At 50.3% G+C, this 13,400-nt stretch overlaps 1 protein-coding gene across 2 annotated transcripts in view; it reads right to left on the reverse strand.

The window, feature by feature from the left end:
• Nucleotides 1-223: 223 nt before the first annotated feature.
• LOC121305528 (neural cell adhesion molecule L1-like) overlaps nucleotides 224-13,400 on the reverse strand; it is a 20,116-nt gene continuing 6,939 nt past the window's right edge. Inside the window, exons 4-27 of one of the 2 annotated variants that reach the window (XM_041237179.1) lie at nucleotides 12,776-12,978; nucleotides 10,020-10,142; nucleotides 9,274-9,444; nucleotides 8,710-8,821; nucleotides 8,360-8,544; nucleotides 8,115-8,246; nucleotides 7,691-7,834; nucleotides 7,475-7,586; nucleotides 6,976-7,148; nucleotides 6,616-6,784; nucleotides 6,303-6,427; nucleotides 6,081-6,182; nucleotides 5,725-5,919; nucleotides 5,456-5,526; nucleotides 5,147-5,366; nucleotides 4,877-4,992; nucleotides 4,579-4,786; nucleotides 4,328-4,450; nucleotides 3,595-3,768; nucleotides 3,251-3,370; nucleotides 2,789-2,953; nucleotides 2,247-2,378; nucleotides 1,933-2,005; nucleotides 224-1,130 (exon numbers count right to left, since the gene is read on the reverse strand). In XM_041237179.1, coding sequence (XP_041093113.1) covers nucleotides 893-1,130; nucleotides 1,933-2,005; nucleotides 2,247-2,378; nucleotides 2,789-2,953; nucleotides 3,251-3,370; nucleotides 3,595-3,768; nucleotides 4,328-4,450; nucleotides 4,579-4,786; nucleotides 4,877-4,992; nucleotides 5,147-5,366; nucleotides 5,456-5,526; nucleotides 5,725-5,919; nucleotides 6,081-6,182; nucleotides 6,303-6,427; nucleotides 6,616-6,784; nucleotides 6,976-7,148; nucleotides 7,475-7,586; nucleotides 7,691-7,834; nucleotides 8,115-8,246; nucleotides 8,360-8,544; nucleotides 8,710-8,821; nucleotides 9,274-9,444; nucleotides 10,020-10,142; nucleotides 12,776-12,978 — 3,586 coding nt within the window. In that variant the 3' untranslated portion in view covers nucleotides 224-892. Of the gene's footprint in view, nucleotides 1,131-1,932; nucleotides 2,006-2,246; nucleotides 2,379-2,788; nucleotides 2,954-3,250; nucleotides 3,371-3,594; nucleotides 3,769-4,327; nucleotides 4,451-4,578; nucleotides 4,993-5,146; nucleotides 5,367-5,455; nucleotides 5,527-5,724; nucleotides 5,920-6,080; nucleotides 6,183-6,302; nucleotides 6,428-6,615; nucleotides 6,785-6,975; nucleotides 7,149-7,474; nucleotides 7,587-7,690; nucleotides 7,835-8,114; nucleotides 8,247-8,359; nucleotides 8,545-8,709; nucleotides 8,822-9,273; nucleotides 9,445-10,019; nucleotides 10,143-12,775; nucleotides 12,979-13,400 lie in introns of both variants that reach the window. The other variant, XM_041237178.1, reaches the window with a different exon arrangement.

Here is a 13,400-nt window from a genome sequence, read left to right on the forward strand (position 1 = left end):
CTAGCTATCTAACTACTAGATAGATAGATAGACATAGATAGATAGATAGATAGATAGATAGATAGATAGACAGACATAGATAGATAGATAGATAGATAGATAGATAGATAGATAGATAGATAGATAGATAGATAGATAGATAGATAGATAGATAGATAGATAGATAGATAGATAGATAGATAGATAGATAGATAGATAGATAGATTTAGATGTTAGGCAGTTAAAAGCAATGCGATTGGTCCACAGGGTTTCAGGAATGGGGTCAAAAGTTGAGCTGGATGCTCTGGATATTCTACTGAGGCTAAACTGGCTTCGCCTTTAACGCCCTGCCTCCGCGATTTAAAGGGGAGGAGAGTTTAGCCGCAGCATTGCAATATCCAGCCGTGGTTTTTGTTTTTCACGTTGAGAATGAAACACGCTCTTAACAAGATCGGAGGGAGGCACCCGACACTTAGAAACAGATTGTAAGTCATTGGATAAAAGCATTTCGCTGAAACTACACTCTGAGCGACATTAGAAGTGCAGCTGTTGCTAATAGGGTTCAATTTACAACAACATCTATAATACAATCAAGCATGTTTGAAATCAATTTAAAAAAACAACACAGTACACAGTTAATGCCCTTCTCTGTGATCTCAGTACTGTAGTTTATTGAGCATGCTGGAATGTTGTAAAATGTGGCGTTTTGATTCTTCACACAGTAACACCTGATAAAAGATTCCTGCATGGTAACATCTCGAGTAACTCGATTTTTCTGCTTTGCCGGGCTTTATTACACTTTGCAATGCTTTTACTGTGGGAATCTTTTATGAGGGTTAGTTTAGCAAACTTTTCTAAGCGTCGGGCTGCGGTATCCTTTATCGGAGGCTGGGACCCTTGCTCCCCCGACCCCTCACTCCAGCAGCCCCGCGACAGGGGGGTTCACTGGGGAGGCGGGCCCCGAGCTCTCGTGGCCCGCGGCCGTGCTGGATTCCTTCTTGTCGCTGTACTGGCCGATGAAGGAGCCGTCCTCGTTGAACTGCACGTCCACGCTGCCCCCATAGTCAGCCAGGCTGTCGTCGCTGCCCAGGGGCTTCAGATCCGCGATGATCGAGGTCTGGCTGCCGGAGTCGGGCTTCTCCTCGTTCTCACTGTGGAGAGAGAGAGAGAGAGAGGGGGGACCCCCCACCCATCCGTCGAATCACAGACAGACAGACGGACAGATAGATGGATGGATAAAAAATTTTTTTTAAATTCATAGTATATATATATTTTAAATAAAATATGTACCGATCAAAGTGGTCAAGATATAAAATGTATATATATATATATATATTATATCTGCGTAGGGTGTGTGACTCTGTGTATATATTTCTATAGATATATATATAATCTGCGTGGGTGTGTGACTCTGTGTGCGTATGTTTCTTCTCGAGAGTTGGAAAGGTCTCTGAGACACGAGGTCACTGTCGTAACCATTACTCTCGTTTTGGAGGAAACACACAGGTTAGGGTTACTGTGAAAGCAGGACCATCAGCACAGAGAAACAGAGGATTGACAGAGAGAGCTGTGAGGCTAACCCTCCCCCTCTGCCTCCCCCCTCTCCCCTCCCTCTCTCTGCTCCCTTGCCCCTCCCTGTCTCTCCTCCTCACAGCAACACGCACAGCTATGGACAACAGCTTTGCATCTCCTAAGATTTGGATATAATTTAATAGAAAACAAACTGTATGTGAACATAACATCGTGCAAATAAATGAAAATACAAAATGATATGACAAAAAAAAAAAGCCTAGGGGAAGCGTTCTGTTCGGTGATATTTTAACGTGGCATTATTCAGCGGGTTTCATTCAACTGTGACGCGACTACTTCGATCTACAGGGGGATGCAAAACCTTTTGCCACAGCTTCTCAAAAGGATCAACAGGTGAAGCACAGTCACAGTTTAATGAAGCACCTGTACTCTCCGAACGTCTCGTCCTTCATGGGCCGGGCCTCTGAGTCCACCTGTCCTTCCTCCTTGGCCTTCACTGTGGACAGACAGACAGGAGCAAGTCAGTCACTCGGAGTGTGTGTCTCTCTCTCTCTCTCTCTCTCAATCTGTCTCTCTCTGTGCCTCAATGCATCTCAGTGTGTCTCACTGTATCTCGGTGTGTTTCTCTCTGTGTCTCAGGGTCTAAGTGTGTCTCAGCATATCTCAGTGCCTCTCTCTCTCTCTCTCTCTCTCTCTCTCTCTCTCTCTCTCTCTCTCTCTCTCTCTCTCTCTCTCACCAGAGTATTTGCCCCCTCTGCTCCTCTTGATGAAGCATCCAATGAGCAGGATAAGCAGCAGCAGAATCACGGCGCTGATCAGCCCGATGAACCAGCCCTGTGTGGCAAACCCATCGTGGAGCTCAGAGAGGGCTGCAGAGAGGAGAGAGGAGAGAGAGGGGGTGAGAGAGAGGAAAGAGGGGGCAAGAGAGAGGAGAAAGGAGAGAGGAGGACAGAGAGAGGAGGATAGAGAGAGTGGAGAGGGAGAGGAGGAGAGGGGGTGAGAGAGAGGAAAGAGGGGGCAAGAGAGAGGAGAGAGGAGAGTGGGGCAAGAGACAGGAGAGAGGGAGAGAGGAGGACAGAGAGGGAGAGAGAGGAGGAGAGAGGGGGTGAGAGAAGACAAGAGAGTGGAGAGAGAGAGGAGGAGAGAAAGGAGGAGAGGGGGAGAGAGGAGGTGAGAGGGAGGGAGAGAGAGGAAGAGAGAAGAGAGAGAGAAGAGGCGAGAGAGAAAACAGGAGGGTTCGAGGAGAGAGCTGCTCTGTTCTGCTCTGCTCTGCTCTCACCCGGGCCGGCAGTCTGGATGCTGTGCTCCCAGAAACACACGTCAGCCGTTTTATTCTTCACGGTGAATTGAACCCGGTAACTCGTCCCAGGCTCCAGGTTCTGGATCTGATAGAAGGACTGGGTCGAGCTCACCTTCTCCAGAACCTGCCAGCGACTGTTAGACCCTAGAGGGGCAAGAGAGAGAGGGGTGAATGCAGTCAAGAGGGAGGGAAAGAAAGAAAGAAAGAAAGAAAGAAAGAAAGAAAGAAAGAAAGAAAGAAAGAAAGAAAGAAAGAAAGAAGGCAGGCAGACAGACAGACAGGCCTCTACAAAGGCAGAAAGACAGACAGACAAAGAGGCAGGCAGGTACAGTAGGTGTAAAGGCAGGCAGGCAGTGTGTTATAAAGTCAGGCAGTGTGTTATAAAGGCAGGCAGTGTGTTATGAAGGCAGGCAGTGTGTTATGAAGGCAGGCTTCACTCACGGTGTTTGTTGAGGTATTGAATTTGAAACTCCACGCCCCTGTAGCCCTCGCGCGGGACCCAGCTGATATTAGAGTAGGTCTTTCCAGAGACCATGCTGATGTTGTCCAACTTGGGCAGGGCTGCACCACACACAGACGCACAAAGACATAAACACAGACACACAGAGACACACAGACAAATACACAAACACGCAGAAACACAGTTTAGTTCATGGACTATTATCTTAACTAATAGTACAGTGACCGTACCCTCTTCTCCCATTGCTTTCTATGGCGTTCAGCAGTTCTGTTATTGCCCAATAATGGTACAGCAAATAAGGCACACTCTTGGCTGCAGTTCTTACCTCCCTCCAGCAGGGCGGAGCCCTCAATGAAGGCATGCGGCCCCACTCCAGCGCTCGTGCGCGCTTTCAGATAGAACCGGTACAGGCTGCGCGGGTCCACTTCCAGCACGGTCCAGTTTAACTCATGCGGCTTGAACTCCACGTCGTTCAGGTGGCTGTTCCCAGATTCATTGACTGGAGAGACAGAGAGGGGGAACAGGAGAAAGAGGCACTTCAATACTGCTGCTCTGTTTGAACTGTTTGAGAGAAAGTGAGAGAGGAGAGGAGAGGGGAAAGGAGGGGGAGGAGAGGAGAGGGGGAGAGGGGGGAGGAGAAAGAGAGGAGGGGAAGGAGGTGAGAGGAGAGAGGAGGGGAAGGAGGTGAAAGGAGCGAGGAGGGGAGTCAAGAGGAGAGGAGAGGAAAGAAGAGGAGGGGAGAGGAGGGGAGAGGAGGGAAAGGAGAGGAGGGGGAAGGAGGAGGAGAAACAGGAGGGGGAGAGGAGAGAGAGGGGGAGAAGAGAGAGAGAGAGGGGAGAGGAGAGAGGAGAGGAGAAGAGAGGAGGGGAGAGGGGGGAGAGGAGAGGAGAGGAGGGGAAGAAGAGGAGAGGAGAGTGGGGAGGAGGAAGAGGAGGGGGATAGGAGAGGAGAGAGGAGGAAGAGAGGATTGGAAAGAGGAGGGGGGAGGAGGAGAGACAAGGAGAGAGGGAAGGAAAGAGAAGAGGAGAGGAGAGAGGAGAGGAGGGGGACATACTCACTCTGCTGGTAGTGAAGCTCGTATCCAGTCAGATTCCCGTTGGGCTGCAGGGGGGGCTGCCACTGCAGAATCAACAGCGACTCTGAGGGGCTGTCCAAGGAGAGAAAGGCAGGGGGGCCGGGGACTGGAGAGGGGAGAGTAGGGGAGAACCGGGCTGAATATTTACACTACATACATACATATATACTCACTCAGTATTTCACCATCCAATAACTTTCTAATTTCTTCCTCTCCACCTCCCCAATCTCTTACCCCCCTCGGGCGTGTCGAATCGCAGCGGCTCGCTGGCCGGCCCCTCCCCTCTCCCATTGAAGACCCTCACTTCCACGTAGTAGACACTGAAGGGCTGCAGGCCAGAGAGCAGGGCGTGGCTCCGCCCCCCCGGCACGGTGAGGGAGAAGCGATCCGACGCGTGGCGCTTCGGTCTCTCCAGCAGAGTGCGGGACCGCCAATAATGAACCTGAGAGACGGGGGGGGGGGGGGGGGGGTGAGCTGTGAGTGTGAGTGTGAGAGTGAGTGTGCGTGCGAATGAGTGCAAGTGTCCCCTCACCTTGTATCCTTTCAGGTGGCCCCTCACACTCTCTCTGGGAACAGGGCTCCAGGTCACATTGACCAGGGTGCGATTGAGAAACTCCACAGCTACATTCATAGGACTAGAGAGAGGCACTGAGAGAGAGAGAGAGAGAGAGAGAGAGAGGAGGAGAGAGGAGAGAGAGAGAGGAGAGGAACAGTTAATCACACTGTTTAATCGCAGAGATATACCGAGACACACACACACGCACACACACTCTCCCTCTTTCTCTCTCTCAGAGACACTCACAGTCCTCTCCTGAGTGCCCCGTGATGGTGTCAGGCTCGGGCCCCGGGCCCCTCTCGTTGGTGGCCCTCACTCTGATGTGATAGGGGGTGAAGGGGGGGGTCCCCGTCACCACAAACACGGGGGACTCGGTGTACGCCTCGCGCCACTCCGACTCGTCAGCCTGCCGCCACAAAACCTGGTACTTGAACCCTGGCCCGCACCACTGCAGCTGCCTGATAGGCTGAGAGAGGGAGGCGAATAACAGTGATAATAATAATTATCATACTAATGCATTTTTAAAATCGCACCCTCCAGTACCCCTATACGTACCTGCCAGTGGATGATCATGTTATCAGTCTGGTTCCCCTCTCCTCTCACTCCAGTCGGGTTACTGTCTGGAGCTGAAACGCATCAAAACAAGACAGTCAGGGACTCGCACACACTCTCACACTCGCGCGCTCGAATGCCATTTTGTGGCAGGTGTTTGTGTGCAGTGCGTTGTCCAGCGTCAGATGAGAGTCTCCTGTGTCAGGCTGTCTGTGTCAGTGTGTCTGTCTCAGTGCGTGTCTGTGGCTGTGTGTGCGTCGATTGCTGTTTACCTGAGGCAGGTGTTTCGAGGGAGTCCGACACCTCGCTGGCTCTGCTCTTTCCCAGCGCGTTGACGGCAATGACTCGGAACTGGTACTTCAGGAAGGGGTAGAGGTGGAGCAACGCGGCTGTCTCACTGTCCTTCACTCTCGTCAGCTCACTCCACACATCCTGATTCAGCATAGTCGAGTACTCTATCACATACTCTGTAAAGCAGACACACAGACATCGAGACACACAGTATGGTTATAAATACTAGATGAGTTTGATGAAATGGAACAGATTGCTTAATCTTTTTCACATTGATTTACAGACTTATCTGCGGGACAGTTCTTAGTCAGCAAGGGCAGTTTGGGGCAGTTCTTACCCAGTATGGGGCTGTTGTGGTCGTTGCCAGGGGTCCAGGACAGGACGACGCTGCGACTCTGGGGGTCCGAGAGCACAAGGTCAACTGGGGGGTCTGGAGAATCTGAAGAGAGAAAGCAAGAGAGAGAATAATTAAAACCAGCAAGCAGGTCTGCGGTCTGCTTTACAAAGTGCGTCAGGCCAGCGTGGTTTCACAGCACAATGGAAACAAGGTATCACTCACCGAGGACCAAGAGTCTGCCGCTGGCCTCATCGGAGTCGATTGACGAGGCTGCAATGCAGGTGTACACTCCCTCATCCTGCTCCTCCACCTCATCGATAACCAGCTTGTGACCATCGAACACGTACCTAAAACAGGGAGGTCACAAATACACTCAGTGACAAGCGTTTCCACTGGAAGTCTGATTAAAGACCTCGAGAAAGGCTTCCAGTGGAAATGCTTGTTGTTGAATTTGTGAAGTTTCTTGTAGTGTTTCTGTTGAAGATGCTGAGAAAGGTTTCTCTCCGTCTTTGTGAGTGTAGGTGTGCTTCCTCACTTGCTGCTGTCGGCTGTCTCTGCGATCTTGTGCCCGTCTCTCCTCCACATGGGGTCCGGCTGTTTGGAATGGAAGTGGCGGCTGTCGTACGACGCTTTGCAGCTGAACTCAGCCGTGCCTCCACTGGGCACACTCTGATCACGAGGCGGGACCACAATCACCGTCTTATCTGAGGGGGGGAGACAGCGGTTCATTTATACAGGACACTGAGGTGTATTGAGGTGTATTAAGGTGTATGGAGGTGTATGGAGGTGTATGGAGGTGTATTGAGGTGTTTATTGAAGAGTGTGTGGAGGTGTATGGAGATGTTTATTAGGGAGGTTATTGAGGTGTATGGATACTGTAGTGTTAGATTCTCACTGCGGATCTCCAGGGTGGCGCTGATGGAGATGTTCTCTGCCTCGGGGTTTGCGGTGCAGATGAACTGCCCGCTGTCCTCTCGAGACGCAGAGGTGATGTGCAGGGTCCCATTAGTGTAGAGAGAGAAGCGTGGGTTCTCCAGGATAGAGAATGAGTCTTTACCATCGCGGGACCTGAGACACACAGACAGCGACACAGAGACATGCAGATGCACAGGGACACAGAGAGACACAGAAACACAGAAGGCGACACAGAGACAGACAGAGACACACAGGGACGCACAGAGAGGGAGAGACCCAGATTTGGTTTCATGAAAACTTTGCATTGACTACCGCAACGTGTGTTCTCCTGCCAGACTGTCCAATCTAGAATATTCCCTTACTCCCTCCAGCCTCTCTGGTGCATTCTCTCGTCAGGCTGTGCAGTTCGCGACTGTTCTAGAGTGTAGGTTCTCTCACCCAACAATGCCGAGCTAGACTTTTCTAGAGTGTTCCCTTACCAGGTCACCTCTGGCCTCGGTGCTCCAAAGTTCCTGCAGTCCAGGAAGGCTTCCTGATCCTCGGCCACGATGTAGAGCTGATCATCAGGAGAGAGGATCTGAGCGGGGAGGCCTGAGGAGAGACAGAGAGAGGAGCGAGTCAAATACAGAGAGCGAGAGAGAGAGAGAGAGTGAGAGAGAGCGAGAGAGGAGAGACACAGGCAGGCAGAGACTCACTGATGACGTAGATGTAGGCGTTAGCGATGATGGTCCCATGAGTGTTGTTGGCCTCACACTGGAACACGCTTGTGTCTCTTGACTGCACATTGTGGAGAATCAGAGAGCTGCCCTTCACACTGTGACTGAGTTCCGAGTCTGTGTCTGAGAGGGAGGGAGGGAACTCGCTTTAGTCTCCTATTCTGTATTAACAGGCACACAAATTCAAATTCAAAAGATGCATTATCGGCATGACATAATCAATTTTTGCCAATGCACTTAAACAACAAACAACAACACAACTCATCAATACAAAACTTTGGCACACACACCCAGGCACACACTCTCACTCACCCTCCTCTCTCTCGCTCTCTCTCTCTCTCTCTCTCTCTCTCTCTCCTTCTCACACTATCACTGTCTCACACACTCACTCCCTCCCTCTCACCTGTGAGGGGCTCCCCGTTGATCTTCCAGACCACGCTGGGTTTGGGTTTCCCCTCCACGTCACAGTTCAGACGCACCGTCTCGCCCGGCCCGTACACCCCGCTCTCCGGCTGCCTCACCCAGTAAGGGGCGGCTGCACAGGGAGAGACAGGGAGGTTAACCCAGCGGGAGACACACAGAGGGAGACGCACAGGGAGACAGATAGACAAGCAGATGGAAAAATAGTTTCCCCCCCTCCTCTCTTACCCTCCACAGAGACGATGTAGATGTGTGTCTCTCTGCCCTCCACGTTGCTCACAGTACACTGGTACTCTCCATCGTCCGACTCTGTGATGTTCTCGATTCTCAGCAGTTTGTTGAAATTCTCCAGGATTGCTCTCCCCTCCGGCATCACCCCTTCCCTCCGCACCCAGGTCATCTCAGGGGTTGGGCTGAAACCATTCAATAAACAATCAATAATGAATAATGAAAATCTGCTCGCTTCCCTCTCCTGGCCTCCCTCTCCCCTTTCTCCTCCTCATCCTCATCCTCTCCTCTCCTGTTCCCTACCCTACTCTCTCCTCTCCTCCCTCCCCTCCCCTCCTCTCTGTACTCACAGCCCCTCTGCAATGCACTCCAGCTCCAGGCTGTGTCCTCTCAATGCCACGTGTGAGCTCCTCTCTCCTTCGGGCATCAGCAGGCGGGGCCTGCGGTTTTTCACCGAGTTCGCTGCAGGAAAACCAGACCCAATCGACAATCAATAATCAATAACCCTTAACCAGGAATGAGACAGACAGAAAAGGGTGAGATGCAGGCAGGCAGCAAAAGGTGGCCATTCTGCACACGAGCGCAACAGCTGTAGGTCAAAAACGGCTTGGTAGCTTTTTCACTCAAAGTTTGCAGACAGGCTTCAGGGATCTGAACCATTCCATAGGCAATAATGCTCTGTATTAATTACAATGAAGAAGGTAATTATTATATATAAAATGAAGTCTCAATCCTTAAATTCTAAGTGATGAACAGCTGGCCACAGTCTCCTGAAACCACGTTCCGAGCCCCAAAGAGAATTCGTGCTCCCCTGGGCTTTACCACCAGGGCGCGGCTAGCAATGGTGGAGCGGCCACGTCATGTGCACACTCGCAGTCTCGCTCGCACACTCACAGTCTCGCTCGCACACTCACAGTCTCGCACGCGCAGCTCGATGGGCTCTTTCTGCACGATGGTGCGCGCTCCGATGAAGTGCGCGTGACACATGTAGTTGTTCTTGGTGTCGCCTTTTTCCACATTCGAGAAGTACAGGTTACCGTTGCGACCCTGAGTCACCCGCGGGCTCTGAGTGAAATGATGCAGACCTGGAGAGAGACATAGAGAATAATTAATGTTACTTCATTCTTATAATAATTACTTACATATTATTTTTACAAGATTTCAAGAGACCGGAGTGTACAGGAGAGGGACTGTGGTACCGGGTTTCTTCAGCGGGACCCAAAGACGAATTCGTGGCTCGCTGGGCTTACGGAGGGAGGTCGAGGGGCGGCTAGCAATGGTGGAGCAGGCGAGGCCATTAGGTTGTAGACACTCGCAGTCTCGTATTATGCACTCACGTTCCGTCCACACTCACACTTGCGGCGAGCGCACAACACACACACACACACAAACACACACACACAACACACACACACACACAACTGGGGTCGCTTACGTATGTCTATCCAGTAGATTGGGCAGCTCTGTGCAGAAGACTGGGGGCTTGGCGCACGAGTAAGACGCTCTCCCCTCTGACTGAGGGCTTGATCGTCACTTCCATAAGAGGAAGCCACTTCGGGGGACCCCAAATATTTGTATTATTATTATTATTATTATTATTATTACACACACACACACACACACACACACACACACACACACACACACTGGGGTCGCTTACTCATGTCCATCCAGTAGATTCTGGGCAGCGCTGTGCTGACTGGGGGCTTGCAGGGCAACACAACGCTCTCCCCCACCTCCACCTCGATCGGGGCGATCGTCTCCTTCTGCCACTTCGGGGGACCTGAGGAGGGGGGGGGGGGGGCAGACAAACAACACCCTCGATTACAAACCTGCTGGCCGGTCAGTCAGGGCTCGACACAAGACACAATCGGCCGACATTGCAGTCTGCGATTGCAAGGTACAGATTGACAACATGAAGGGAGGACCTCGAGACCGAGTGACCTTCAGTCTGCTGAATTATTGTGCTGAATTTGAAACGCCATTGCTCGTCTATTCAGTTTGAAACAAACAAGCCTTTAAAATCTTAACAGGAGATCAGAGAGTTAACCCTTACAGATAGTTTCACCGCAGAGCAGAAGCCAGGACCAGAAGATGACGCAGGTGGGACTCTTCACACAGAGAGTGGTGAGGGGATGGAATGGGTCTCATTCTTATGTTCTTAATAATACAAGCTAACACAGACACAGATTATAGTTTGTCTGCAGCTTTAACGAAACTGAACTCTGGGAGACTGTATTACACTAAAACAGACAACAAGGAGGAATCCTACTGTCGTTTCAAACTGGAGGTACACTCTGTGACCAGCAGATGGCGCCCTATCCCCTGTTACAGGAAGGAGAGTTCCACTCTGTTCTGCACAGTAGGATGCAGGTTTTTGATTTCACGTCTCGTTCACTGCATTGCTTTCCTTTGCATCTCTTTGATCAACTATAAACGAATAAAAACGGGGTCCAGTATTTGATCCAGTGATATCATTAGTATAACAAAATTACATTTGGTAGGCAGGTGATAATGGTGCTAGTGCTGTAAGAAGTAAGGAAATGGATTTTAATGTCCTTGGCATTATAGAGTTAGACTATGCATTGGGCCCCCTTATAAAAATTTAACACCCACCTCTTAACCATACCACTTCACCAGACCTATCTGTGCTTTGCAATGCTTCCCTATGCTTTACCAGACCTCTCTGTGCATTTTCAATGCTTCCCTATGCTTTACCACACGTCTCTGTGCTTTACAATGCTTCCCTATGCTTTACCAGACCTCTCTGTGCTTTACAATGCTTTCCTATGCTTTACCACACCTCTCTGTGCTTTACAATGCTTCCCTATGCTTTACCAGACCTCTCTGTGCTTTACAATGCTTCCCTATGCTTTATCAAACCTCTCTGTGCTTTACAATGCTTCCCTATGCTTTACCACACCTCTCTGTGCTTTACAATGCTTCCCTATGCTTTACCACACCTCTCTGTGCTTTACAATGCTTCCCTATGCTTTACCAGACCTCTCTGTGCTTTACAATGCTTCCCTATGCTTTACCAGACCTCTCTGTGCTTTACAATGCTTCCCTATGCTTTACCACACCTCTCTGTGCTTTACAATGCTTCCCTATGCTTTACCAGACCTCTCTGTGCTTTACAATGCTTCCCTATGCTTTACCAGACCTCTCTGTGCTTTACAATGCTTCCCTATGCTTTACCAAACCTCTCTGTGTTTTACAATGCTTCCCTATGCTTTACCAGACCTCTCTGTGCTTTACAATGCTTCCCTATGCTTTACCAGACCTCTCTGTGCTTCATCATGCCTTATTAGACTCTGCTGTGCTTTTACTGCGTGACACTATTCCTACAGCTTTAAATGATCCCCAGGCTTGTCTGTGTTGTAAGCTGAGAGCTGGCAGCGCAGCCAGGGTGTAATTCTCTCTCCTGAGGGTTGGGGTTTGTGGTGATATCGACTGACCCTGCTGCTGCCTCACAGCCTCTCACCAACCCACTGGGGACTGGGAAGATAAAACTGTCAGCAGGAGGTACAGACAGACAGACTCAGCTACATATTCATTCTCTCTCCTCTCTCTCTCTCTCCTCTCTCTCTCTCCTCTCTCTCTCTCCCTCTCCCTCTCCCTCTCTCTCTCTCTCTCCCTCTCCCTCTCTCCCTCTCTCCCTCTCTCTCTCTCTCAATTTAAGTAGGGTGCATCAGTTTTATTTAAAACGATTATCACATATTTAGATAATGTTTTGTTCCTTGAAGAACGATCACAGCCCTGCTCGGCGCTCTGCGTATCGATTTCAGACAGTGTTTTGTCACCCGGGACTGAGGAAATGAGGCTTTGACATCACCGGGAGCCTGTTTCCTTGGAAACTGTTGTCGTGGAGATGCCAGAGAAGGGGGAGGGAGGTGGAGGAGGGAAGGAAGCAGGTAGCATTTGCACTGTTTTTGTAGCGTCTCAGTGGCATCCTTCCCCCCTGGCCACTGCTGTGCATTCACAATCAGAGCTAGCAGTTATCAACAGCATGTACAGAATAAGAGTTAGCAATAAGCAATTTAATAGAAATGGATAAGTGGTATTTAAGACCTTTATTAGGCAAGCAATTCCGGTGTTAATATTGTGGTAACGTATATTGAAATGACTGGTTTAAGGTATTGATGTGTTTTCAACATGCATGTACAAATACCGACAGAGAGGGGAAGCAGGCCCAATACCCTGAGCTAAACAACGTGAATATCAAGTGTCATCACTCCTGGAGAAGGCTCTCCAGCTATGTGAGAAATGTAAAGTGACAGTGCAGTATTAGCGCAGTGCTGTGCAGTGCAGTGTGGTACAGTGTCAGGGCTGTGGTGCAGTGCAGTATTAGTGCAGTGCAGTGCAGTGCAGTAATAGTGCAGTGCAGTATTAGTGCAGTCCCAGCTCGTCTCTTACTCTCAGTGATGAGTCTGCTCTCTGCAGTTATGGCGGTCCCCAGTTCGTTGGCCGCATAGCAGCGGTACAGCCCCTGGTACTTTTGGAAGGACGAGCCACTGTTGCCATTGGTGACGATGGAGAAGGTTCCAGAACCAACGTGGGTCACAATCTGGGGGTCAGCCTTGGGGTCAAAGAACTGGCCATTCTTGGTCCAGCGAAACCTAACGGACAGACAGAGGCACAGACAAACAGACAGAGGCACAGACACACAGGCACAGACACACAGACAGAGGCACAGACACACAGACAGAAGCACAGACACACAGACACACAGACACACAGACAGAGGCACAGACACACAGACAGAGGCACAGACACACAGGCACAGACACACAGACAGAGGCACAGACACACAGACAGAAGCACAGACACACAGAGGCACAGACACACAGACAGAGGCACAGACACACAGACACAGACACACAGACAGAGGCACAGACACACAGACAGAGGCACAGACACACAGACAGACAGAGTCACAGACAGACACACAGACAGACAAACACACAGAGACACACAGAGAAAATAAGGGTCAAATACAGGGGGATTATAAAGTAAACTAATCATCAGTTGAATGCAAAAT

This window comes from Polyodon spathula, chromosome 43 (assembly GCF_017654505.1).
Source record: "Polyodon spathula isolate WHYD16114869_AA chromosome 43, ASM1765450v1, whole genome shotgun sequence".
NCBI lineage: Eukaryota > Metazoa > Chordata > Actinopteri > Acipenseriformes > Polyodontidae > Polyodon > Polyodon spathula.